Source organism: Ochotona princeps, chromosome 25 (genome assembly GCF_030435755.1).
Source record: "Ochotona princeps isolate mOchPri1 chromosome 25, mOchPri1.hap1, whole genome shotgun sequence".
NCBI classification, from domain to species: domain Eukaryota; kingdom Metazoa; phylum Chordata; class Mammalia; order Lagomorpha; family Ochotonidae; genus Ochotona; species Ochotona princeps.
This window is the reverse complement of record NC_080856.1, coordinates 8016261-8042213: the sequence shown is the minus strand read 5'-3', so window position 1 is coordinate 8042213 and position 25953 is coordinate 8016261. Positions and strand designations below refer to the sequence as shown.

The following is a 25953-nucleotide window of genomic DNA, read 5'->3' as shown; positions in this document are numbered from 1 at the left end:
TGTGGCAGCAGCCGTTTCTGAGAAGAATCCTTAGAAAGTTCCATCCCAGGAGCTCAGTCAGGGCCTAAGTCTGAGCGAGCTCTAAGACGTCCTTGTGTTTCCATGTTCTCGTCTGTGACAATGCCAGATCCAGCAACCGGGAAGCGTACTGAGGCTGCAGGGTTCCGCTGAGCTTTCCCACCCGGGTTGTCCCTGGCTTTGTTCTTCATGGAGGGCAGAGACCGAGATGTTGAGAAAGCAGGGATGGCCAACTGGTGGATGTAGCTGGGATCCGTACAAGTGAGGCAGGACAGAGTTTTGGCAAGCTGTCCAGGGATGATGGGAGATGGCGTGTAAGGCCCACACAGGCTGTTCTGTTCCATAACCAGAAGGTACCTGACTTTAGACTTGTGACTCACACTGAAGGGCACACATCCATGGAATTTTTACTGACTAACCCAAACATTTATTTTTATCATGCCATTTAAAAATGCTTTGCCTTTTTTAAAAAAAAGCTTCGTAGATTTTTTAGTTGGCCTGAACTTGTTGCTAATGTTAAGTTTTGTTTGTTTCCTTAGATATGAAAAATCTTTCTTCCCCCCTTGTGAAACACAACCTAAGTAAGCACGAGAGCTGTTTTCCTGGGGTCTCTGAGTTGCTGCTTTTGTTCTTATTGCAACATCACCAGCCGAGGAGATCTGGTTAGGAGTGTGCCAAACCTTGGCCATAACTCATTTTTTGTGGCAGTTTTATCTTGACTCTGAGCACTGGCTTTCATATACAGCTTGAAATATAGTGCATTTAAAACATTTTACATCTATATCCTTATTTTTTTTAAATGAACCCATAAAGAAAACAGGAAAATAGTAGATAACGTCTACCAACTACTGTAGCATTTAAATATAGTAGAGTATTAAAAAATTATGGATGATATTCACTGAGTGATATAAAACATCCTTTAAAATATTTTTAAACATTGGCTAATGCTAATTTCTTATCTGAGGGGATGCTAATGATTGCCTTTAATAACCTGGTTTTAACATTCAAGCTACCTTTCTGAGAAGACTAAATATTTTGTTCTGTGTGTTCTCAGATCCTGGCAGCCTTTATTTGTTATTTCTCAGGACTCCTTGATGCTTCTGCCATCTTAAAGACTCCCTTTCTGTTCCTCATTCAATTGTATTCCTAGATCAGGCACGTTCAGGGTGGTATGGCCGTAGACTCAATTGTATTCCTAATGCAAAATATTCTTTCCTCAAGTAAAACTCTCATTTCTTTAATATAACTCACTTCAAAGAGGTGCTCGCAGAAAGTAAGCTGATGGAACTAATTCGGCCTAAATTATGCCCTCATCCCAATCATAAACCTCTTAGATGCATTTGCATTTTCATAAAAGAGGCTCACAAACCCAGTGAATTTCTAATTGGTAGAATTTCTGTTAGGGACATCAAACACATTCAGTAACTCAGCAAGCCGCCTCTTCCCAAAGCTCACCTAATCCATTAACTTTTCTCTAGCTCCAACATTACCTGCCTCATCCAAGTCAACCCCCTGTCAAAGGCCTTTCACTTCTTCTCTTGCACCTGCATAACTGAGCCAGTGATTTATACAATACTTAAGGTGATATTTCTCTTTCATAAATACAGCAATTTGATTCTATCTGTTCACAGAAGTCTGTATAGGCACTGTGAGAGTAAGGGCCTCAGCACCAGATCACTGACTTGGACCAGACACACATTTTATCTAGAACAGGAGACCTACACCCGAATACTTACAGGGACCTGATGCGGGACACAAGTTTCATGACAAATCCAGAATTTGCAATCCAAGGTTCCTACTGAGCCTTGAAGAACCCTCCACTGGTGTGTTACACTGTATACAGGCTGCATGACTATCTGCACCTGTTTGTCTTACCACAAAGCCTGAAACCCTTTGAGGGCAGGACCTTAGATATATATTTTTTCACTTCTCAAATTTGGTGCATTGTAATTGTCCCTAGTATATTATGATCACTACAATTTTTAATTGAAAGACTAGAGAGGAAGCTAACAGAGGGTAAGCCCTTGGCAAATTTGGACAGATCTATCCACTTACTCATTAGAAACTCAATGGAAACGAAAGTTATAGGGGCAACGAACAGAGGTACAAGAGCCAGAAAATAAGTTCTCTGTCCTCCAAGACAGGTCACCCATTTTGCACAATTACATATTTGGATCTAAGAGGTAGCTGGGGAATTCTTACACACTTACCCGTAAGGAAAATAGAAAGAGATAGAAAAATTTCCAGAAGATCCATGATAGGTACTGACTTCTGAATGGTTTCCATTGTAGCTAAAAAACAAAAAAATCAACCCCCTCACTGTTGTCTAAAAAGACACGCTTAGGGGCCAACATCGAGATGTAATAGGTTAAACTGCCATTTGCCATTTGCAACGCAGGCATCCCATATTGAAGTGCTGGTTTGAGTCCCTACTCAAGCCCCAGTTGCTCTGTTTCTGATCCAGCTCCCTGCTAATACGCCTTGGAGGGCAGTGGCAGATGATCCATGTGCCTGGCCTGTCATCCATGTCGGAGACCAGGGCTGACTTCCAGGTTCCTGCCTTGGGCCTGGCCCAGCTCGGGCAGTGAGCTGAGTGGTGGAAGACGTATCTGTTTCTTTTGTTTGTCTCTCTGTGTCACTCTGCCTTTCAAATAAACACAAAGTTTGTTAAAATACACATTTGATCCTTTCTCACTTTGTTGGGTGATCCACATGTATGTGTCCTAGAGATATACAAGTCATTTTCTCAAGGCTGTCTCTTATTTTTGCAGTGCTTCTACCCCAGTGTGTTTAAAGATTTGTTTATCATTCCTTTTGAAGAGAAGCTGTGACTGGCAGAGGAAGGAGTAAAAGACAATGGGCAGTGTTCTCTCCATTTCCGGTGATGTTTTAGCGCTTCTTATAGATTAGCTTTCTGGGCAGTTTCTTCATCTTAATGGTTCTGCTTTCAGGACAGGGAAGTAAATCTATGACTTCTTGCTGACTATTGTGCTTCAACTTATTTCTTCCATGGATCTTTTGAAAGAGAGTGAGTGAAATATGGCCAGAAAACCTGCATCGGAAAGGAAGAGCATTGATCTGGTTTGTGGTGGATGTTGGGTGTTTTTTTCTCCCTCTGTTGAAAGCTCTGAACCTTAAAAAGATACTCAGGAGTGCCATCGAATACGAAAAGAAACGGAGCTGTTTTTGTTGGTAAAGGATAGAGCTTTTTCCCACCTACCCTCTCGTTTTTCATTTCTTCCCGACCCTTTCTGACTCTTCCTAGGCCCCCAAGAAGCTTGAGAGAATTCAACCTGGACATCGTGGCTCTAGCTAACACAATAAGTCTTTTAAAGTGTTGACAGCAGTCAAGGAAAGCACAGAATACATTCCATCTTTATTTTTTTAGCCATTCCCTCTGTTTGTCAAGAGTGAAAGTTGAAACGTACTCTTTTTTTGGTAGTATCCTTTTTAGGATTTTGGCCAATCATGGGAAAGAAAGTAAAAAATAGAAATCAAATTAAAAATTATTTCCAATTTAAAAAATTCTTTTTACCTTCCACTTTATTATGCTTTTGTTATGCCACTGGGATACGGTAATTATAAAAAGAGTAGAAAAAACACAGATAAACAAAAAATTTAAAAAATGAACATTTAGTGAGATTGTATAACTTTATATACCTTCCTTAAATGTATGCTAGTCATCTGTTTGTGACGTTTCTAGTTTCACAAAAGTTTGAAATTTTCATGTAAGTTAATTACTGCTCCTAAGTGGGTTTTTAATGCTAAACTTCATGCCTTGGATAACCTCTGAGGAAAAATTCACTCCGCTCACTTTTTCCCTCTTTTTCCACTATTTCCTTTAGGAGTGCTTCATGCATTATTTTGATGTCTTAACTGATCATTACTGGTTTGTAAACAATCTTCAGATCTTGAAATTTACAGAATAAGAGACAGAGTCTTTTGTTGTTGACCCCTTGACCATGGAGTTGCAAATGTCCTTGCTAGTTTCCTTCCTTTCTCTGCCTTTCTCCCACTACTCATCCCCATATTCCCTTTGCTGCATAGCTCCCAGGTTAACTTCCTACAAGAAAAGTCGGTATGTACCACGCTCCTCCCAAGAGATTTGAGTAGCTCACACAGAACACAGGTAGATATAATTTGCTGCATGGTTTCCATGTATTAATCACTCTTCTAATTAATTCATTTAGTTCTTAGAGTGTCCCCTGAAGGAAGATTTGACTAATATTTTCATTTTACTCCAGCTCAGAGAAGGTAGGCACAATTTCTAAGCCTCCACATCTCCAGAGTGATAACTGCTCCGGGGCAGCATGGCTCCAGAGCCCACATTGCTAATGACTTCATTCTCTCTAATTCCTCAATGTGGGCACTAAGGTCCCCACCCATGCAGACAGGCTGCTCACCTCATCTCCTGTTAGTAACTCATGCTGGTCTCAGCTCCACCCAACATGCTCCACTGGCTACCCCTTCGACAAACATGCTGCCTCAGTCTGAGGGAGCTGCTGTAACAGAAGCCTGTAGTTCAGGTAGCTTTTAAGCAACTTGTACTTGACTGCCTTCCCACCATGTCCTCACAGCGTCGTTCCTTTACACGTGTCTGTCTGTGCCCTGATCTCCTTTTCTGTTAAGAAAGATACCAGCCATATTGGATTATACCCTGGTTACCTCTCAAAAGGCTCTGTCTCCAAATATAGTCCCATTCTATCTTCTGGGAATTCAAACTTCAGCATGTGACTTTTGGGTAGATGCAATTAACTAGTAACAGCCGGTGGGGGATGGACAGAGGAGTCAGAGAATGGTGATTGGCAAGTCCATCAACGTCATACAGAGAGAGCAGATCCCCAAGGCTATTAGGGACAAAAACAACAGCTGTGTGTACGGGTTGTTGATAACGTAATTGACTGGTCATGTTAAAGCATGTGGGACACTTCAGGCAGAACTGGAACCCCTCACTTTGAAGTATGAATTTTTCTTCTGTTTCTGCTCCAAGAGCTTGGCTGCTGTCCTCTGACGGCCTGAGGAGCTTCCTGCTGGTCTGAAGCTTTGCCTGGCTGCCATGCTTGGTTCTCATGTCCTGTCCCAAACCTTAATTCTCACATGCTCCCAGACCTGGCCTGGCTTCCACACGCTAGTCAATAAGTCTGTTAGTGAGTCTATACTGTCCTTTCTCAATTATGTATTTTCTCCTCAACAGGAAGTACTTCAACCTAGATGAATAATACATTGATGAGAATTTTAGACTTGCAGACTCTGCAGGATCTCATGGGAACTATTAAATTATGCAAATGCCATGACCACCTATACAGCCTGACCTATCCATAAAATTCGCAGCTCTGCCTGCGAACCATAAATTCTCAAATTCATTAATCATAGCCAAAATTAAAGAAAGATTTTATGGAAAGTGATAGCATAGTCTTGCTCCGTTTCCTAGAAAACGAGAAGAAACCCCTGCTTCTTACTGGGGCCTGTTATTTGCAAACTACACAATCGTTCCTTTGACTTTTAATATTTCTGAAAAACTAAGATGCGAACACGTCATAGATGTAGGTTACACGTAACGTGATGCGCATGCCTGGTGGCTGACGAGATGGGAGGCAGGAGGAGGGCGGCTGGAAGCACAGGTGTGGGCGAGGGCGGGCCCGAGGAGGCCTGCTGTGGCTGGAGAAGCTCGAGCCTGTCCGCTGAACCAGGAGTGCCTCTTGCTCTTGTGTGGTTTTATGCTTTCTGCACACTGGGTCTCAGGACAGCTTGGAGGAGACAGCGTGTTTGTGTGTTAGGAGACATGTGGCAGCTTGTTGACATTTCTCAGGTGGCACTGAAGGTTGGCGACCTGAGAAAGTGAAATACTCACTTTCCCTTTTGTGAAGGTTCATTTGAAAGCTCCTGCCGGTAAGCTGATTGGGCAGTTTTACCCTTCCGGTGTGTGATGTCTCTACCTCACGCTGCTCTGCAGGAATATTTGTTTATCTCATTGCTCTGCAGGAATATTTATTTATATCAAGAGAGTTTGTCATCTTGAGGCAAACACTGCTGGATAACAAGGCAACATTTCATAATAGAATTATCGGGATTTGTGTGATGCTGGTAATTCTGTTTTCAGCCAACCCTACAAGGACGAAAAAGGGAATGCTCACTTCGTGTAGTCCAAATCTCTCCAGCCCGTCCCTGCTTACTTAGTTAGATATACATGTTGAGAAGTAGCATGTGTGCAAATAATGCCATAACAACTTGTTAAGACGCCAAGAACTTCAAGCCATTGAAAGGAGTTTCTGTGCGTTACATACTGAAGCTTCAATGAACTGTGTTTGCTGTGTGGATGTGGCTGTTTTGTTCATTCAGCCTGAATCTGTTAATCTATAGTTTTTATTCTTAGCTATGGGTGAACTCAATGACTCAGCGTGTGTTCTGCTGAAATAAGGTACAATGTGTGTGTTTGTACCTTCTATAACAAATGCACCACCCAAACAGTGACTCTGATGTCTTGCTGATATAAATTCTTCCAGAGCCATCAGGGATTAATCTGAAGTCTTGATAAGATGCTTAGAATACATTGGTTGCTTCAAAAAAAAGATGAAAGATTTACATAGGAGTTGCACTCTTTATGTCATCAGGGGCTCCACTGGGGAATGACAAGGGCAGGGTTAAGTCATGCAGAAGACAAGCAGCTTCCAAGATCTGGCTAAAAAAGTAGTAAAAATGTAATTTTGAAACTCACATTCCTGTTTTATGAGCAGCTAGGAAGTGAGGAAAAACTACGTTTTTTTTAAAAAATGGTTTTATTGGGCTTGATGCAGTAGCTAGCGGCTAAAGTCCTCACTTTCAATGTACCAGGATCCCATATGGGCACTGGTTCTAATCCCAGTGGCCCTGCTTCCCATCCAGCTCCCTGCCTGTGGCCTGGGAAAGTCAAGGTCAGCCCAAAGCCTTGGGACCCTGCACCCACTTGGGAGACCCAGAAGCTCCTGGCTCCTGGCTTCAGATTGGCTCAGTTGCAGCTGTTGCGGTCACCTGGGGAGTGAACCATTGGATGGAAGCTTTTCCTCTCTGTTTCTCCTCCTCTCTGTATATCTGCCTTTCCAATAAAAATATATTAATCTTTAAAAGCATGTTTTTATTGAAGAGAGGTAGTTTGAGAGAGATAGAGATCTTCTATCCACTGCTTCTCTCCCCAGATTCCCCCAGGAGCTGGGGCTGGGCCCGACCAAAGCCAGAAATCCCAGGATTGAATCTGATTTTCCATTGTGTGGTGGAGAAGTGGGTATGTGAGCCATCTGTCTGCTGCCGCGTGTAGGGTGTACAGAGCTGGGACTCCCCACTAGGCCCCCTGAAGTGGGATGAGCTGGGACTCCCCGCTAGGCCCCCTGAAGTGGGATGAGCTGGGACTCCCCGCTAGGCCCCCTGAAGTGGGATGCAGGAGTGTTACCAACATCTTCACCAAGAGCCTGAATGTCTGCGCTGAACTTAGACCAATTTAAGCATGTGCCTTGTTCAGACCCGGGCAGGGTTAGTCATTTGTTGCCATGAAACTGCTCTGGAGCTCCCCACATGCCACATCAGAGCACCTGGCCTTGAGTCCCGCGTTAGCTTCTACTTACAGCTTCCTGCTAATGCAGACCCTTGACCCACACTGACTTCAGTAGTTGGGCCCCTGATACCCTCGTTGGAAACTTACACTGAGTTCCAGGCAACTGGCTTCAGCCTGGTCCATTTGTGGATAATGTGGGCATTTGAAGAGTGACCCCGGGGAGAGCTGTGTTTCTCTTTTTCTCTCCTTGTCTACCTTTGCAATAAGTCAGCTAAGCTGAGGCGAACAAGTACTATCGTTCAGTTATCGTTCATAGAGAAGAGGGCATTGAGAGAGCAGAGTGTTGAGGGATGTAGCAGGTTGAACTTCTTCACAGTCTGCCAGTCTCCTGGTGGTAGAAGCAGACCCTGAACCACAGTGAAGTCACAGCTGTCATGGATAAAGAGAGCGGGGCAAATGTTTGGTACTCAAGGCTTTGTCATTCATGTCCATGGACGTTCGGGGACATGTGCTGATTTTCAAATTGCGACTTGTCATAAATATTAGGAAACAATCCAAATACAATGAGTCATTCATGGCTGACATAGACACAACTGTGTAGGTTTTTGTTAAATGGCACACTATGGACAGGAAGGCGATGCTTGTTGGGTGCTAAGGAGAGAAGGTTGTCACTCCCTTGGCCAGGATGGACCAGACAGCACACAGTTATGCTGCTAGGTGCCAGCATCCTGAACTTCCCATTGTGACCATGATAATTAACAGTACAGTTTATTAAAACCCACATCTCGTGACAGGCACTTAGTCTCTTCCAACCTGATGATCTTTTAGAAAAATAAAAAAGTTCATGGAAAATGTGTATTATGAATTTCAAATTATTTGTGTGATAAAACAAATTAGTGTTTTAACTCTATTGTCACACACTTTTCGATGTGCCCTGACATATTGATACAAATGCAAAATGCGAGCCACAGCAAAGTAACAGCCACGCGAAATGCCTTTTTCTAAATGTAATCTGAGATGCCTTCGCTTGCAGTTGGTGAAGCTGTGATTAAAAAGGTCTTGCATCTCAGCAGAGGTATAATTAACAGAATGAATGGTGCCGTTTTGAACGGCCTCTGCTCTGTGCCGATGGGGTGGGTGTATTCCTGTCTCGGGAAGAGGCTCTGACTCTGTGACCCAGCATCTCTGTTCAAGTCCTGGGCTGCACTGCTTCAGTAACTTTTCAGATTATGTTCTTTAAGCTTCTCCTAGCACCACCTAGCGGCAAAGCACAGAACTTCCTCTTTGCTCCTGAGCGGCTTGGATTAATGACGTCATAGGGACACAGATGCGGTAAACTCTCAATGTCAACAGTCCTTTCACAAACAGATATTCTGGATGTGTGAAATGGGGACAAATTGCACTGGCCATTCTGTCCTTATGATGTTGTAAAAATTCTTCCTAAAAGAGTATGTGTTATTAAATGCATAACAGGCATACGTAAGGGATTCTTACTGAGGATAAAATCAAGAGACAAATTGAATGAGGTTTTCAGTTTTCCACCTGGACATAAAACTGTCACAGCAATATGAGTTGTTGTTTTCAGAAATATGCTAATTTAGAAGGAGTCAAGTACGTACAGCACATCAGGAGTTTAGTCACCAAGCAAAATTAGCACAGCTTCCCCCCCTTCTTTTATAGTTAATTACAGTGGAGCTTTATGATTCAAGTTATGTGATATGCACGTATAAGAAGCAACGTTAACTATTTTGCTTCTGTCAGACATTGTGTCAAACTTTACTCTTTTATCTCTTTGTTGCCATGGAGGGGGACAGGTGTGTTCACGTCCTTTCTAGAGGAATAAATAGACGCCCCGCGCCCTTTGGATCGCCTGGCTAGGAGATCTAGCCCTGAAGTGCTTTCCTAAAACGATTACAGCAGCCTTGACCCACCACAGTGTGCTGCAAGCCTGTCTCATAATGGGAGAAAATAAGAAAGATGCCATTTAGAGGAAACTTACACCTGGGTCTACTAAAATATTGGAATCGTTTCTTGTTTTATTATGTTTTTTTTTTTTTCTAATGCAAGTAACAGAGAGAGCGAATTCCCATTCATTGGTTCACTCCCCAAACACCCGCAGTGTCAGAGCCAGGAGCTCGGTGCAGATCTCTTGCGTAGTGGGGGAATCCAGCTCCCTGCCCCCTCCAGCAGCCAGGAGGCTTCCACCTGCTAGCCAGCAGGTCGAATGCCCAACCCCTCTCCTGATTCTTGTTCTTCGATCAACTACAACATTCCCCGGTCTTATTTATCACAGCACTTACGCATCAGCACATGTCAAGTGAATTACTCCAGGCAGACTGTGAGTTTGCTCTTGGTTTGGTTTTGGTTGGTTTCAGTGTTCTCGTAGGGACCTCAACAGAGGGAATTGACAGCCCTGGGACAGTCTGAATCTGCAGTCCTTCAGTGTGCACTGGCGCTACCCCCTGGAGGGCCTCCTGGTCCTTTCTTCCTTTCCTATGTTAGCTTTTTTCCTTAGGTGCTTCCTGCAGGCTCAGCTCCCCGCACCATCTGCAACCATCCTAGACAACACAGCAGCCTCAGGTGTAGAGTTGGAGGTGAGTGAGGTGTGAGCACAGCCACCAGCCTCCGGTCTGAGTCTTGAACCTGACCATGACCCCAGCTTGGGCCACTCAGGCTGGCCAAGGGTGTGTCGTCTTGACTTTTGGGGAGATGAGAGGATACTATATTTAGATCTAGCAAATCGATTTGTAGCGAGCCAAATTGTTGTTGGTGCGTTTTACCCTGTAGAATCGATGGCTCTGGAAAGTACTTTTCAGGGCTCATAATGCTTTGACCTGCTGGCCACGGTGCTGCAGGGCAGTGCGTAGGTGTGGACTGAGCTGGTCTGCCAGAGGGCAAGCCCCGTCCTGGCTGCTGGATGAGGCACGGCGCTTGGGAGCCTCTCTTCCTTCCTTGTTCCCCAGCTTTCTGTGCTGAAGGGATGATCATGAGTGCTTCCTTGAGTTTGAAAAGGACTGCGTGAGATAAGATACCTAAAGTACTTGATCATGTGTTATTGTCACGTGGTTAGTCTGGAGCAAAATATCAGTAACTACCTACATACATTAATTTTAATAAACCTACATAATATCCTATCTGTTATCTTAAAGAAAACTAAAAGGAAAATAATTTATCATGTGGGGGGGGCTTCAAAAACTCAAATTGGAATTAAAAATAAATTTGTTTTGATGCCAAAATTTTTGATACGCGTTGAATGTTTTTTTCGTAATATGCGTTTTCCATGAACTTGGTGAAGATCTGTGTGTGTTTCTGTCGAGGGCAGATGCTTCATTGCATAGTTAGAACCGCTTTACATGGAACCGCTACTCATGGAAATTGGAGCAGCTGTCTTACAGGATTTCATGGTTCCTGTTTCTGTTGGTAGTATGCCTTTCTAAATTTTTGAAAATCCTTGGGAAAAAGTCTCAATACATAAATAAAGTTTAGGGATCTTTTGGTTGACCTTGAAATCATATTCCTAAAAAACGTCACTGTCTTAAAGCCGAATGCAGTGCTGCGCCTTGCAGGTTATAGGGCTCAGTGCTGGGTTTACAGCAGCCTTGTCCTCTCCCTCAGCATCACTGGGGCGTGAGAAAGCAGCATGAGCTGAGGCCCGCACACTGCTGCCCGCAGGGACACTCCACTGCGTAGCTGCAGCCTGGCAGTGTGCACTGAGGGCCGTGGGCACTTCACTGTTCAATAGATGCTGAGCGCTGTGCCTTTCCAGTATGTACCTAGAAGGGCCAGGTTTGTAGAACACGAGGCATCAACCTACCAATATGACCTTCATCCAGTCCATGTCCTTTGGAATGGTGGCACTGTTCCCAAGGTCCCCCTTGGTCTCACAGGGTGGATACTGCCAGCTCAGGAGCACAGTCCTGTCTTCTTCAGCACGGCTATTCATCATTTGTCCATTTTACTCTGATGCCATCTGCTGTCACTGTACTCCTGTGGTCGTGCCCACCCACCTGAAGGCCCATGCCAACAGCAGAGGCTGCACTGTCTGCTTGCAGAACTGGGGTGTCATGGTTAGCTCAGGGATACCGAGATTCGTGCTATGCCCGCCTCTCCTGTTGCTGCTGCAGTTGCTGGGGCCTCAGCTGCACAGTCCCTGGACACTCCTTTGTGTTCTCCAAAGCTTGCATTTCACCAGGTTTGTAAGCAAAATCCATCTCTCTGTTTCTTTCTGTCATCTGTAATGTTGTACTTTCAATGTCTCTTGGAGAACTTGAAACACATTTTTTCCGGTATGGTTTCAGTCTTGACTAAACTCCTTCAGGAGAGGTAGAGTGTGTGGAGTTGAAGAGTGATGCTCAGAAAGCTGCCCTCCTCGTTCAGGGCATCCTGTTGTCCCTGAGCCGCTCTCAGGCTCCTCCTCTCTCTGACTGATGGCACCTCACTGTCAGCCGCGCTCACCATTCTTCAGTCAAGGTGAAATTTCCTGGACTTCTTGATGGCCCTAGATCAGCTTCACACTCCCCCACACTCCTCCACACTGCAGAGCAGTAACCAGAGAGTTATCTTGCAATTTCTTATGGACCCTGGGGTTTAAAATAACGACACCACCAAAAATAGGATGCTTTCTGTCTTTCCTGTTATTGGGATGGTGATGGTGTGTTCATTGCCACTACACATTGACGGTGTCGCAACTGCACCTAAAATATTCCTCTTACGCAGAGTTTGGATGGAGGGCTGCATTTATCCTTCAAGAGGAAAAGTCATGACTATTTATACTGTAGCGATCCAAATGTTGCAGACGCAGGAAAGTTTACTTTGACTCTAAATACAGATTTAGGAAGAAAAAAGTGATGACGTGCTTAAGTAAACTGGCTACGCCTTGTTTGTCTTCTTCACTGTAGTATTTTGAATTGCTTCAGTTTCAAGATCCCTTCCTCAATCTTGTGTGAGTTAAACAGCTAATCTTAGAACAACTTTGTGTCATGGAAGGGAAAGAGCTTTCAACTATATTCATAGCATACCGTAAAGAGCAAAGATGCCACCCACAGCGTGATACATATTTGTAATCTTCCAATTACGTGATTTATTGATAAGTTCACATGTGCTGTGCCAAGACCGAATGAGAAATGTGCCAGGTGTTCTCTGAGTTTTTAGTTAAGGAGATTTTACTGACTGGACAGATTTTAATGAATATTTTCTTGTTAATAATATATTGAAAGACTTCAGTCCCGCAGTAAGCGTCAAGCCGTGAATCAGATAGGTTAAAGCTTACTGAAGAAAGTTGCACTGCAAAGCAAAACAAAAAAAAAATGTGGAGTCTGGATTAATTTTGAACATTTCTCATCAGAAATGTGTATCTGGGGTGGCTGTTTGGCACTGAGGTTAAGCTGTCCCTCGGGCCACCCACATCCTGTGCTGAAGTGTCTGTGCTCAGGGCATGCCTCTCCTCCTGGCTGCAGCTTCCTGCCAGTGTGCACCTGCAGGCAGCAGGTGATGCCCGAGCTTGGTGGGTCCCTGCCACCGACGTGGGAGACTGGGTGGAGGGCTCAGTGTCCAGCTGCTGCCTGCTACAGTAGTGGTGTTACCAGCATCTGGGAGAGAATGAGATATCTCTCTCTCTTCCTTTCACTCTCTCTCTGTTTCACACACTCTCCCTTCCTTCCTTCCTTCCTTCCTTCCTTCCTTCCTTCCTTCCTTCCTTCCTTCCTTCCTTCCTTCCTTCCATTTCTGCCTTTCAGAGTAAATAAATAATATAAAAAGAAAAATAAGTATGTACCCTAATATTAGTTCAAGCTCTTGGGACTAACATCCACTGTAGACTTAAGGGGTTGAAGAAAATACAGAATCGAGAGCAACTTGAGAATCAGTGGCCATTGTGAGTTGGGGACAGACGAAGTAATTGGCTTCGGGTACCGTGTTGAAATCCTCAAGTGCAAATCATGTAATGGATAATAGCGGCCGTGAACTGCTGCTGCTTTACATAATCCACAGAATTACACGAACACTCATATGTTCAAGCTTTCTCCTAAAGGAAACTTCATGTGTCATTTCTTTCAGTCTGTTTTTGCTCAGTTGAATCCCCTTCTCTCAGAGAGTAGGAACAGAACAGCCAATCAGGCAGTAGAACATGATGGGAACTCGAGAAGGACTGAGCCAGGTGTGCAAAGACTCAGGCAAAATGGTGCTTTGTGCAAGAGCTGAGCATTGTCTTGTGTTAAGGAAACAGATAAAAACTAAAACACTTCTTCCTGGGAGAACAGTAGAAGATAGTCCTAGTGCCTGGGCCGTTGTAGCCACATGTGAGACTCGGATGGGCTGTGGCTCCTGGCTTTGCCCTGGCCCATGCCAACTAGCGATGGCCGTTTGGGGAGTGAGTCAGCAGATGGGTCAGTATGTTTCTCTGCTTCTGTATTCCCAGTCCCTGTAATGGTACTTTTCAAATACATACATCTTTTCCTTTTGTTTTTTAAGGTGGAGAAAATCTGTACTTTGATATTTTTATCATACAATAATTTCTTCTATTCATTTAAAACTAGCTTGAATTCTTTCTACTATAAGACTTTAAATTCAGTTTCCATTTGCTGGGTCTACACAGCTAAGCTATAACAAAGAATTCCAGTGGTGGTGGCATGACTTTGAGTCTCAGTCATGCTAGAATTCACAAATTTTTTTTTAAGGTTTATTTCATTTATTTGAAAGAGTATAGAAAGAGGGCAAGAGAGAGATCTTCCATCCACTGTTTGTACAAATGCTTTACTGGGTGGGCTGGGCCAGGCCAGTCTCCCACTGGGCTGCTGGAGCCCAAGCAGCTGAGGATTGTCAGTGATCTAGATCAGAAACACAGAGCAGCTGCGCCTCAACTGACGTCCTTCTGGGATGCTGGCATCGCAAATGGAGCCATGACGTGCTAGGCCATAATGCCAACCCCTCACTAGATTTTTTAAATCGGTGACTCCACAACCTCAATTTATGGAAAGCGTCTGGTGTCACAGAATTGTTTTCCTCAAGGTAGCCAACACATTTGGGAAGAAATAGCAAGACATAAACAAGGTCTTATCCTTCATCCACCTCATCTAAAGCGTCTACGCAGACTGAAACAGAAAGCTCAGGTGTTGCGCTTCTACACAAGTCATGTCAGTTGTTACTGCTAACCAAGACGAAGTTTGGATATCAAAAGTCAGTTCAGCTTTTGGAAAATAATTAACATGTACACAGATATTCATCTAGATACTGAAAACATGTCCACAGTGCAAACCAGGTAAGCTATCTTCAGCAGAATTTGGAGCATATGCTTTTCAAAAAATATATTGTTTGAATTGAGTGGCCTGGCCTAAATTCTCTCTGCAGAGGAAGCACGTTAATTTCACAGGTTAAAAATCCAGATAAGAAGAGGGAAATGGACAAAAATTTAATCTCCTAATTAGCATTTGTAACAATCAGGAATTATTAATCACTTCAAATGTGAACACCCTTCCCCCTTTGGACCAATTCATTCGTTATTTCTGTAGTCATTTCAAAGATGTATGTTAAACAGATCAGCTGGACTTGGCTAGGGATCAGCTTAATTAGCTAAGGTTGAAAACTGAGACACTCACAAACTCTTGTCACGGTCTGCCTGGCCTCTGACTCATGCCCTTGCCAGTCCCGTCTATTCCAAGCCTGCCCCTGGGTCTCCCATCACGTTGCTGGTCAGCTGGAGGGAAAGAACCTGTGGACAAATTGTTCAGAAAGAAATATGTTGGTCAGTCTCCCAATTAAATTTTTTTTTCATTTTTTCTCTTTTTCCTGGCTTGGCTCTGGTTCTCCTCTCTAGATATCCATTTTGTACCTGATGGTTGCTTTTTCGCTTCATTCCGGGAATCAGATATTAGGAAAACCTTGATATTTTGAGCATGCATTTGGTTCACATGTAACACATTTATTTGAAAATAATACAGAACAGAGAATGAAACTGACAGCAGTATTGTTTATATTTTATTCAACCAAAAACACAGGACAAAAGTGAAAGGCTAAATTGACCCAAGAAACTGACAGGAAAGGAGAGAGATGTTCATGCATGGAATCATTTAAGTAGGGGCAATGACCGCCAGAGTTTGAGCTTTGCATTTAAATTAGGATTGATTTAAATATACTTAAAAAGAACTTACAGTCATGGTTACAGAATCCCAGCAAGTTATTAATTACCCTGATCCAAATTCTATTACTAATATTTTATGGTTTGCTCCAGAAACTCTTTCTGAGGAAAAAAAAGTTTAATATTAATAAAGTAATTAACTTATTTTCACAGTGAGTGGGCTTGGGTAGCTGTTCTGTTATCATACTTGTTGCACTCTGTACACTTGTATTTGTAATAATATTTGTTAGAGGATGTGTTTCAAATGATTATTAATGATGCTCATTAATTTATACCAAATTATTCATCTTTGGTCTTGCTGAAGTAGTCAAGCATTTTTCCATTTTTTATTTCTTTTCCTCTGAAAAATTTCATGCAGAAAAGCATCAAAGGAAAATTAAGCTGCCATAAAGTAATAAAACAATCTTTCATGCTGTTTGGTCATTGCAGTGAAATCATAGGGCAAGAAAATTGAAGCAGTGGTCTAGACATGGCTTTTATTACCAAGGAAAATGAGCAGAATTCAAGGATCTTGTCTTGTCATGGTTAAAACCTAGAGCAGTCCATGGGGAAAATTATTTTCTGTCTGGTTGCATGGCTTTGACACGTCCCCTGAAAAAGAGAGGAAAAGAGAACATTTATGGCATACATTGACTTAGTGTTCAATAAGCATTTGATTGATTGGTTGGTTAGGTGGTTATGCAATGATGGACTTTAAAGTACACACTATATAATTGATCTGGTCATTTTTATGTCCCCACTTTAATTGAGACATGCATTTCATTTCCTGTAACAAAGTGAGTTATCCCTTTTTGCATTTGTGGCTTCATTTATGCAGATATAGTTACGGCATATGAAAGATTTCTAAAATCATAGAAAGTAAAATATTGGTATCAAACACACACAGGTACAATAATCTTTGATCTTGAGACGTGAATCATGAGTTGCCTGGCTTAAGGCTAGAGTTATGTACTAGTAATAATTATCTTTGGTGCATGCATTTTTCTATACTATTTGCATAACATGAAAAGTAAAAATTTATTAAGAAATTGATGTATTATAAAGTATAGATCCCCAGCTATATAATATAAATTCAAGATATGAAATTGCCCAGGGCATTTTGTCTGCATATTATACATCTGCTGAAAGCCAGTTTTGTTGATTGTTTGCAAAGAAAGTCTCTCTTTGAACAATATACAGAGGAACAGAATTAAATGCTACAATAACCCAGTGAATTCTCTGCTTACTCTGTCCATAGAAATGGATGTGTTCTAGCTACTGGAACGTTCTTTCACATGTCTGTTTATGCACTTTCCTTCCTCCTCCATTTGCAGGCGTCATGGTGTAGTAAAAGAACTAGTACATCGAACACTGGATAATTGTTGATAGTTGGTGAATATTCAATTACCTTTTACCACACAAAAGACAGTTCTGTATGGACCTTCCTAGGCCATCCTGTTGGCATATACAAATGTTCTTACTTGAGGTCAAAGTAAATTTTGTCTTCACTCTTTCTATACGTGCACACACACGCAGCTGTTGGTCTCTCCAGGACATGAGGCTAGCGGGTTGGAGCTGTGGCCTAAGCCCTTCTTTTCCTAGTATGCTGTTCAGGTGAAATCGCTCAGCCTCTGGCTTGTTCAGATATTGTGCTGAGGATGGGAGAACGTTGGCATGTATCTGTCATGGCTGTGGCGTGAGTGGGGGCTGTTTCCCTAGCTGCGACCATCATGCGTACATAGTGGCTTGGCACATAGCTTTTGCCTTTGTGTTTTTGTCTGCTGCTGGGCACTTCTTCCTGAGCCATGGGTAGGAGCTTCTGGTTTGGTCAGAGCTGGGGGGGTTTCCATCACCTCTTGCTCTTGTTAGCAGGCTCCTAAGTCATCACTGGGAGCCTGCCATCCAGCTGTTTTTGCTGGGACCTAATAGGGATTTCCTGGCTAACACTAAACAGTTGTTGCATTTATTCATTTATATTTGCTATGCATGTAACTGATGAGGTGGCATTTGAGAGGGGTTACACCCGGAGGCTAAGTGAATGGCCTGCAGCAGGAAGGACAATGGACTTTCTCAACTTCGTTTGTAAATTCCTCCCCTTGAGCTATGAGGAGAAAGTGACTGAAATGTTGAGTCTTTTGGCATGTTCTTGACAACTTTCTTGAAACCACTAAGGTACTCCCCTGGTGAAGGATCCATCTGTGTGACTTCTTCCAAGTTAGCTAAGCTGGGGCTCCAAGTCACTGTAGTGCCTCCTGGCAGCAAAGTAAAAGGTGAATCAGAGGAAATGTGGCTGTTAGCCTACTGTACAAAGGGAGATTGCAAAATGATTCTTCTGGAGAGGATTTCCTAGCAATACATTTAAAAGGAAAATTCCGTTTAGTAAAATTTTAATTAAAATACTTGTTTCTTTCTAAAAATTCAAAGGCTAGCATGAAAATTTCAACTTTTAAAAATCAACGTCTAAGAAAGCAACCCATAGTTCTTCATCGGTCATCTCCAGAAACCAAGAAGTTTCAATATGTCTTTTATTATAATGTGTTAGAACTTCATTAATGGGAAGGCTTACAAATATGATGTCATTTTCTGAGCAAGGTCTCACTGTGTTAAATAATTAGATTTGGGAATACATTGAACAGCTTGACTCCTGCTGACTTTTACTTAAGAGGGTGAAGTGTTTTAAATCAGACTATGTTAGTATTGATGAAGTGTGCGCAAGGGGGAGAATAATTGAAAGGCTTTTTCCTGATTTGAGAGCCAGATGAGTTCTGTAACGTAAAAATCCAGCACTGTGGCCGAGGAGTAAGGCAACGACTCTCACCCACCGTTGGACAAAGTGGAAACTGGGGCAATGCTTTCGAAAGCAATGTGGTAATATCTAAAACATTGTTTGAGCCTTTACCCATTGTGCTGGCAATTACACATTCTGATGAGAATCTGCCCCTACACAGAAAAGTAAATGTGGATGTGTATTCATTGCAGTGTTGTTAAAATAACAAAAAATGTTGCAAAAATAATTGAATAAATATCACCTAGGAATGATTCTGTTAGATCTAAATTCATTATTAAAACAGCCATTAAACATCTGCTCCAACTACATGGAGTGATTCTAGCGTGATGCAGAAAACGCTCCCAGACGGATTAGTAGCTAAATAAACCAGGTACGGACCATTGTGATAGCACTTATAGACCCCTTAGGAAAATAGAGCTACAGTTATATACATATCAATATGTGAGTATTGCCAGATTTATATATTAAGTAGTGTGTGCTTCTGTCCTTGCCCTTATCTAGATCTTCAAAAGTTAACATGGCGTGATCTTCAGTGGAAGGGGTAGTTGGGCTTGAGTTAGAGGATGTTTTGTCTTTTCCCTTAAATACTTCTGATAAAATTTTGCAGTACTGTTGTGTTAGTATATTTACATGGGTGATTTTAAGTAAGCCAGCACTTCATTTTTATGTATTAAAAAAAAACCTAGTAATGAATGTATCACAAATAATAAGCATTGCTGAAGATTCCAGGGAATGGAGTGTGACAGACTGCATTGTGTTGTCAGGAAATCAACGCAAATGTTCTCCAAGAGATTCTCATCCCACACAGAGATCAGCCCCACCAGCCATCCTCCTCCTCCTCACCTGGAGAGGCTGCCCCTTAGCTGTGCCGAGGCGGGATCTGCCAGGGATGGGATGGTTAGAGAAATCACACCTGTCCCCTGCTGAATGAGGACATGGGAACTCAGTGGCCACCATTGTGGTCCTGGTCAGGGAGAGAATATGCCATAAAGCAAAGGCCTCTTTGGATATGCATGGATCCCGTTTGGATTCACAGCAGAGAGATACACTGTTGGCCTCTCCTGTGGCGCCTGGAGTGAAACAGGGCATACTCTAGTTTGGAAGCAACTTCAGAAAGAAACAATCAGATGGTTCTCTTCTGCCCTTTTGAATCTTTTCAGAATTGCGACTTCCTGTGAGTCCTTCTGTGTGCCTGGATCCAGAAGTGCAATCCCAGCCAAATACTTCAAGTCACCTTTTAAAACCAGGGAAGCCACATACATGGAAACCGGGGGAATGGAGACATGAGCTGCTGTGAGTTCATTGGAATTGTTGATGTCCAATCTGTGTTTTAGGAGACAGCCCAGCGAGAGAACGGCGTAGAGCACATCTTAGTGCTTTGCCTGATTAAATTCCGCTATGAAAGTTTTAGCTTTGCTTCCTTAACAATAACATCGTGGAGTTTCTTTTAATCGAATTCAGACCTCTCTTGTCATAGAACAGAAATTTGGGTAACCGGACTCTTATCTGGTAAATTATATTATTGGAAGTTGAATTTAAAGACTTGACAGTGGAAAACTAAGTTTTAACTTTCATTTTATACCTAAGTGGCATTGCCTTAGTCTGTAAGTGTGGAGAAATGCATTTGTTCCTATCTGTTTTTTTTGTTTGTTTTTAAGCTTCCAAGAATCTAAGAAAGCATTTGTAGAATGGCGTTACTCCACATACCTTTAGGGAAAGAATTTTAGTAGCTAAATTAATCAGAGTGAAAAACTAAGAGACTTTGATTATTTTATCAAAGGTAAAACTGCGTTTTCCTCACCTAACTGTATTAAGCAATATTTCAGAAATCAGTCATATTCATTGAAGAGTTATAAAGATTCTATGCTTACCTAACTCCAAAAGTTTTAAAATGTTGCCAGTTTCTCACTGGTCAAATTTAAATATGTAACATTTAGAAGCATGGTATAGAAAAGCAAACAGTTATAGATTTTGTATTGTTTGTGATGAAAACGTATTTCCTTCATTACAAAGCTTTTTTTTTCCTTGTAGAATGAGCTGTTTTCTTTATATTTTATTGCTTGTGCTGATTCCTGGTTGCCTGGGATAAGGGACATTAGGTAGCATTGAACTAGTAGAGAAGGCATTTGGGTGTTGTGTAACCAGTCTGCTACGGAACGAACAAACGATGATACATCTGTCCATGCAAAAGAAAAAAGACAAAAGCAGCCAAGGGCAAAACATGAAAATGTCGGAAAGTTACTTTGCTGCTCCTAGAATGAAATCTACATCACTATTCGTGGGACAGTGTCATGCATATGAGGTCATGGATAATGTAACCAACTTTATTTGTTACAAGGCGTTTAAGTGCTATTTTCATAGTTTTTGCTTGCTTAAAAAAAAAAGTTGATTAAATCTCCCAGGGAGAACTTTTAATTTGATCTCTTCTCCCCCTGGTGGTGATTCTAACAAGCAGCTTCACTTATTGAAGGTGGTGTCAGCATGAGGATGTGTGGGGTCTCCACAGCTTGGGGTAATAGGAGAATCCAGTGCCTTGTGCAGCGTTAACTACGATGTTTGATGGTTTTAGGAATCAAACAACAGCCCTCGCTCCACACGAAACAATCTTCAGAGCTCAAGATCTCTCCGTGATTCTGAAAGCATACGTGTTAGTGACATCCTTAACCCCTTTGCGCGCATTCATTCATTCAACGGGTACAGTTTGGAATCCGCCAAAGAAAAAGCGCTTTACTGTCAAGGTAAAAACTCCCCGGAAGCTGTGATTTCAGACACGTGCGCTACAGATAAGTAACAGGAGTGGGCTGCCGTTCCCCGACCTTTGTGATGACCAAATCCCTTTGAACCAAGATTGCATCTCTTTATCGCAAGAAGAGAGTCTCATAGAACGGGCACAAGTTCAGACGCACTAGAAACAGCTTAATTCACTGGGGGTCATAAGGCTGCGTCTTTTTTTCCCTCCACACATCAGTTTAGTTCAATTCTTTGACCTACGATAGAGCAGGTTTCCAGCAGTGCACTGTTCACCTTGACTTTCCACTGATTCAGGAAAAACAAAGCCAATGCAAGCAATAAAAATACAATTCTGCTCTGTTTTTGCAAAGCTGAACACCTCTTTTATTCCACTGGTTAGTAAGGAACGCTTTATGAGTGATCAATAATGCTCTACGGCAAGCCGTGTTATTAAGGGTAATGAAGATGTGTTACACAGGATAATAATATCCCCCCCAACCTTAGTTATATAGGGTGACTCATGTTAAGTCAGTTGCAGATAAAGTCTAATGACACCATTGTTGATAAATTGCAAAGAATTTCAATTTTACAGAGATAATTGTTCAGATTACAGATAGGAGGAAATTGAAAGGCTATACAAGTGTCTCTTACCTTTTTAAAGGGATTGTTAAGTGGAAGAACTTGGTATGTTTTTCAGAATTTATCTTACCTAAATTGCCTTGTGAATTCCTGAAAAATTCTCTCAGGGTGAGAAATTTTAAATGGTCCATCTAAATAGTATCAATGAAAAGCCTGCCAGCACGGTAAGCGGTCATAGGTGTTATATATTCCAGTATAGCAAATAGCTTACATTTTACAAAGATTTATTTATTTTTATTGGAAAGGAAGATTTTTCAAGAGAAGGAGAGACGGAGAGAAAGATCTTCTGTCTCCTGGTTCACTCCCCTACTGACCGCAATGGCTGGAGCTGTGCCGATCCAAAGCCAGGAACCAGGAACTTCTTCCTTGTCTCGCACGTGGGTGCAGGTCCCAAGGCTTTGGTCCATCCTTCACTATTTTCCCAGGGCACAAACAGGGAGCTGGATGGGAAGTGGGGTAGCAGGGACACAAACTGGCACCCTATAGGATCCTGGTGCGTTCAAGGCAAGGATTTAGCCACTGAGCCATAGCATGGGGCCCGACAGCTGACACTTTAAGGAAATGATTTTGGTGACTTCGGTTCTTCAGGCAGCTTCCTTGATCTTAAAAACATCAGCCCACATCAGTCACATCAACAGTTGTGGTTTTCACTTCACCATGAGGAACTGGAATCTAATTTGACTTCCTTCAGCTTGTCTCCCACCGGTCTTTAAAGTTTATTTATTTATGTTTCCTTAATGGCCATTAATTATTGCCATTTCCCCCTCTATTAGAATAAATTATATGAAATGATTTGACTGTTTTAGACCTACAAGAATTGTGATTTACATGGTCAAGCCTACTGGTTGGAGCTCAGAGAGAAAAGCAGATGTGTCAAATCATGTCATGTAACTCACACATCACACATCTCTTGAACACAGCCCAGGGTTTCTGCTCTTCTAGAATGTTCAACAGTCCATGGAGGAATTCTTTTTCTTTTGTGTATTTATCTGCTTCACTCAGCCCTCTCAGTTCCTCTCTCCCTTCAGGGACTGTTGTCACAGTGGTTTCATGTATGTTTTTTATGTTCTTGTAAAATACATTTTCTTTCTGTGTGTTTTTAATTCGTATAAACAAATCTATGGGAGGTTTTTTTTTGCTTCTTCTAGAGTTTCCGTATTCAGCACTGTGTGTTTTGGGAAAGAAGCCTGGTTGTGCTGCTTTTCCATCTTTAGTGTCATCTTGTGGATGATGTGCAGAATGTCATACAGTGAATCCCATTGCGGCTGACCTGCCCGTTCTCCAGTAGACATACTGAGTGCTCCAACTCCTGGCTGAACCGAACAGTGCTTCAAAACTAAAGCTCTTGGTATAGGTCCCTTTGTGAACCTCTTGGAAAGTTTTTGAAGAGTTTCTAGCCAGCAGTAGACTGGTTTGGCCAGATTTAATTCAAATCATAGAATTAAATAAGGCCAGATTGCCTCCTACAATGCTTGGCTCAGTCTCCACTTATAGTGGGGCCTCCATATCCTAAAACATGGCCAACCCTTGACCTCTCTTGGCTTCCTAAGCTATGGGTCAAACAGGTGGCCTTGAGAACTCAGAGGAGAGCCAGGATAAAAGCAAACACTGCCCCCGCCTCACATCTCCAAGCTCCATGATCCCCCGCCACTAGCTCCAGCTCTGTCTCTGTTCACTGCCCCTCCCCACCCCAGCTCCATCCATGCAAATGAGCTTTCAGCATCTTCCACTCAGATTTTTGCAATGAAATTCCTGCCTGTCTCTCATTCCACCTGTGCTAATTCACCATCCTAACAGAACTCTAAAGATCTGATGTATTTTGAGTAATTACTTAGAAGTATCTTTTTTCCTTTTCATTTATTTCAGTACTATCCTGCCATGCCAGTGGGAATAATGGCCTGTTGGTGACAGTTTTATGTATGCATTTGCTGAGAGTAAATCATTAAAGAAAACCCTCCATGGTTTGGTTATCTTTAGATTTTCAGGCTTTATTAACTGTTTGTAAGAATTCTTCTTTTTCCTTTGGTCGTTTCTGTGGCAGAGGTGACTGCAGTTGCAGCCTGAGAACGTGTGCAGCCTTTGTCATTCTGTCCCTCCTTGAGACTTGTCTTGTCCAGATCTCGCCCGATGGCTCTGGGTGATGCTGTTATCTGCTTTTGGAGGGAGCTTGTGCAACTTCCTGGGTTAATGCACAAGAAAGGAATGTTTCCTTACAAGGTCAAAGTTATGCTTGATGACACAGATTTCAGAAAACAAGGGACTGTTTATGTAAGCTTCAGCTTAAGTTCTTTGGACTTCAGTTAAAATAAATGGATCATAGCGATCTGGTAAATCACTTAACCAGCCTCCAGAATAGTTTCCTCCTGTGATTTTTAGATGATTTACTCTAAAGATCATCCATGCTATGTCAGCATTATGTCATATGCTGTGCTTAAACGCCACGAAACAATGCAGATGTGTGTGTTCATGTGGGCACGTGTGTGTGTATACAGTTCTGAATTCAAAGACAAAAGTACTTAGTTAAATGCACACTGATTTTTGCACCGTGCAGTGAGGCAATCCCATTCAACTGGTTATCAGTGGCTTTTTATAGAACATTCTGGAAACTAAAGGAAGTATGAAAGTACTAACAGATACAACCAAGACCTCATTTATTTCCCATTAGGCCTGCTGCTGAGACACTTTGTCTGTGGAGCTTTGGGGAATGCTGAAAAATACCATGACTTGTAAATTTGATAAATACTAAAACACACAAGCTTTGTAAATCAAACTTTTGTTATAAGCCCCTGTCCATGGCTTGATAACAGTTACAAAACTTAGGTGTTCGATGTTTCCAGAGGATGTTCAAATTTAGAAGGAGAGGAGATTCGAAAAAAGAAAGAAAATTAGTATATAATATAACCTTTATTTACTGTACCCTTTGATTTTAAAACTGCCAGATTAAGTGGGTGCATAAATCCAGCTTTAAGCAATATTTTATTCAAAATGGCTTTTCATAAAAAGGTATCAATTTAATTGTAAAGGGAGTCCAGTTACACCAGTTATATGTAGGAATTCAGGAGCTGAACTTTTCCAGAGCCATTGTAACTATAACTTTTGGTTAAATGTGCCCTGGCCCTCTCTATCCTCAAATCATATGGATTAACTACAAGAAAGGTTGTAAATTTAAATTTGCTTCTTACAGTAAAAAGTCCCACGTTATCCCTTCATCCATCATAAATTACAGAGTCAGAAGATAGTCAATGGGGAGGAAGCTTAGGTTTGTCAGTTTTTTATGAACCTGAAGTTTCTTCATACCTGTAACCATAGCTGCTCATGTGACTGGTGACTTGGGGCAGGAGATTTTGCCCAAAGCCTTAGCTTGCCCTTTTGAGGTATAACTTGAATTGATTCGTTGTTCGATCAACCATCGCATGTTTGAAGATGCTATGCCGACTGACACTTGTGAATTGATATGAGATATAAAATTATATGAAGATGCTTCTTTGCATATTACTGAATCAGAGTTGATTGAACTGAATCAAAGGTCATTTTAAAAATTCAGTGTGAAGAGATTACCCGAGTCCACTTTATCCCCAACTTCTCTAAGGCATTTTGTTTTGCAATGATGGATAAAAGGTATTGACAAATGATACAGAAAATGACAGTTTGTTCTCTAGTAAGTGCAGTGTGGATGCTACACTCTGAATTTCTGGATGAGGCACTTGTCGCTGAAACCCGAGAGCCTCTTCTCAAGGGTCTGTGAGAACCATCTTCCACGTCAGCTGCAGGTGCAGCTCAGGCTGTGGGTCTGAATCGCGGCTCTCTGCGAGCAGGGCATGGGCCTTCTCTGGTGCGTTTCTCCAACCCGGAGCCCACAGCTCCCTCCACTTTACTGCAGTCAACAAACGGAGACTGGGGCGTTGCCACTGACCAGAGCCTCTTTTCGGAGGTGCACTTCACAGCGGCAGGGAGGGAGTTGGCCTCGATGCCTTTGGTAGTGTCAGGCAGGATGCCGAATTCCCAGGGGAAACACGCGTCATGACTGCAGAAGAAGGTCTGAAGTCACTGCGCGGCTCTCAACGTGTGCAGTGTTCTCCATGTCTTCGCTTCATGTCTCAAATGGAAGGTTCTGGAACAGACCTTCTCTGAGATTTTTTTCCC

General features: G+C 42.3%; 1 protein-coding gene across 4 annotated transcripts in view; it reads left to right on the top strand.

Moving 5' to 3' along the window:
* CPED1 (cadherin like and PC-esterase domain containing 1) overlaps positions 1-25953 on the top strand; it is a 218244-nt gene that overhangs the window by 64883 nt on the left and 127408 nt on the right. For all 4 annotated transcript variants that reach the window (XM_058654878.1, XM_058654879.1, XM_058654877.1 and 1 more), the window contains exons 5-6: positions 19602-19734; positions 21011-21179. In XM_058654878.1, coding sequence (XP_058510861.1) covers positions 19602-19734; positions 21011-21179 — 302 coding nt within the window. The remainder of the gene's footprint in view (positions 1-19601; positions 19735-21010; positions 21180-25953) is intronic.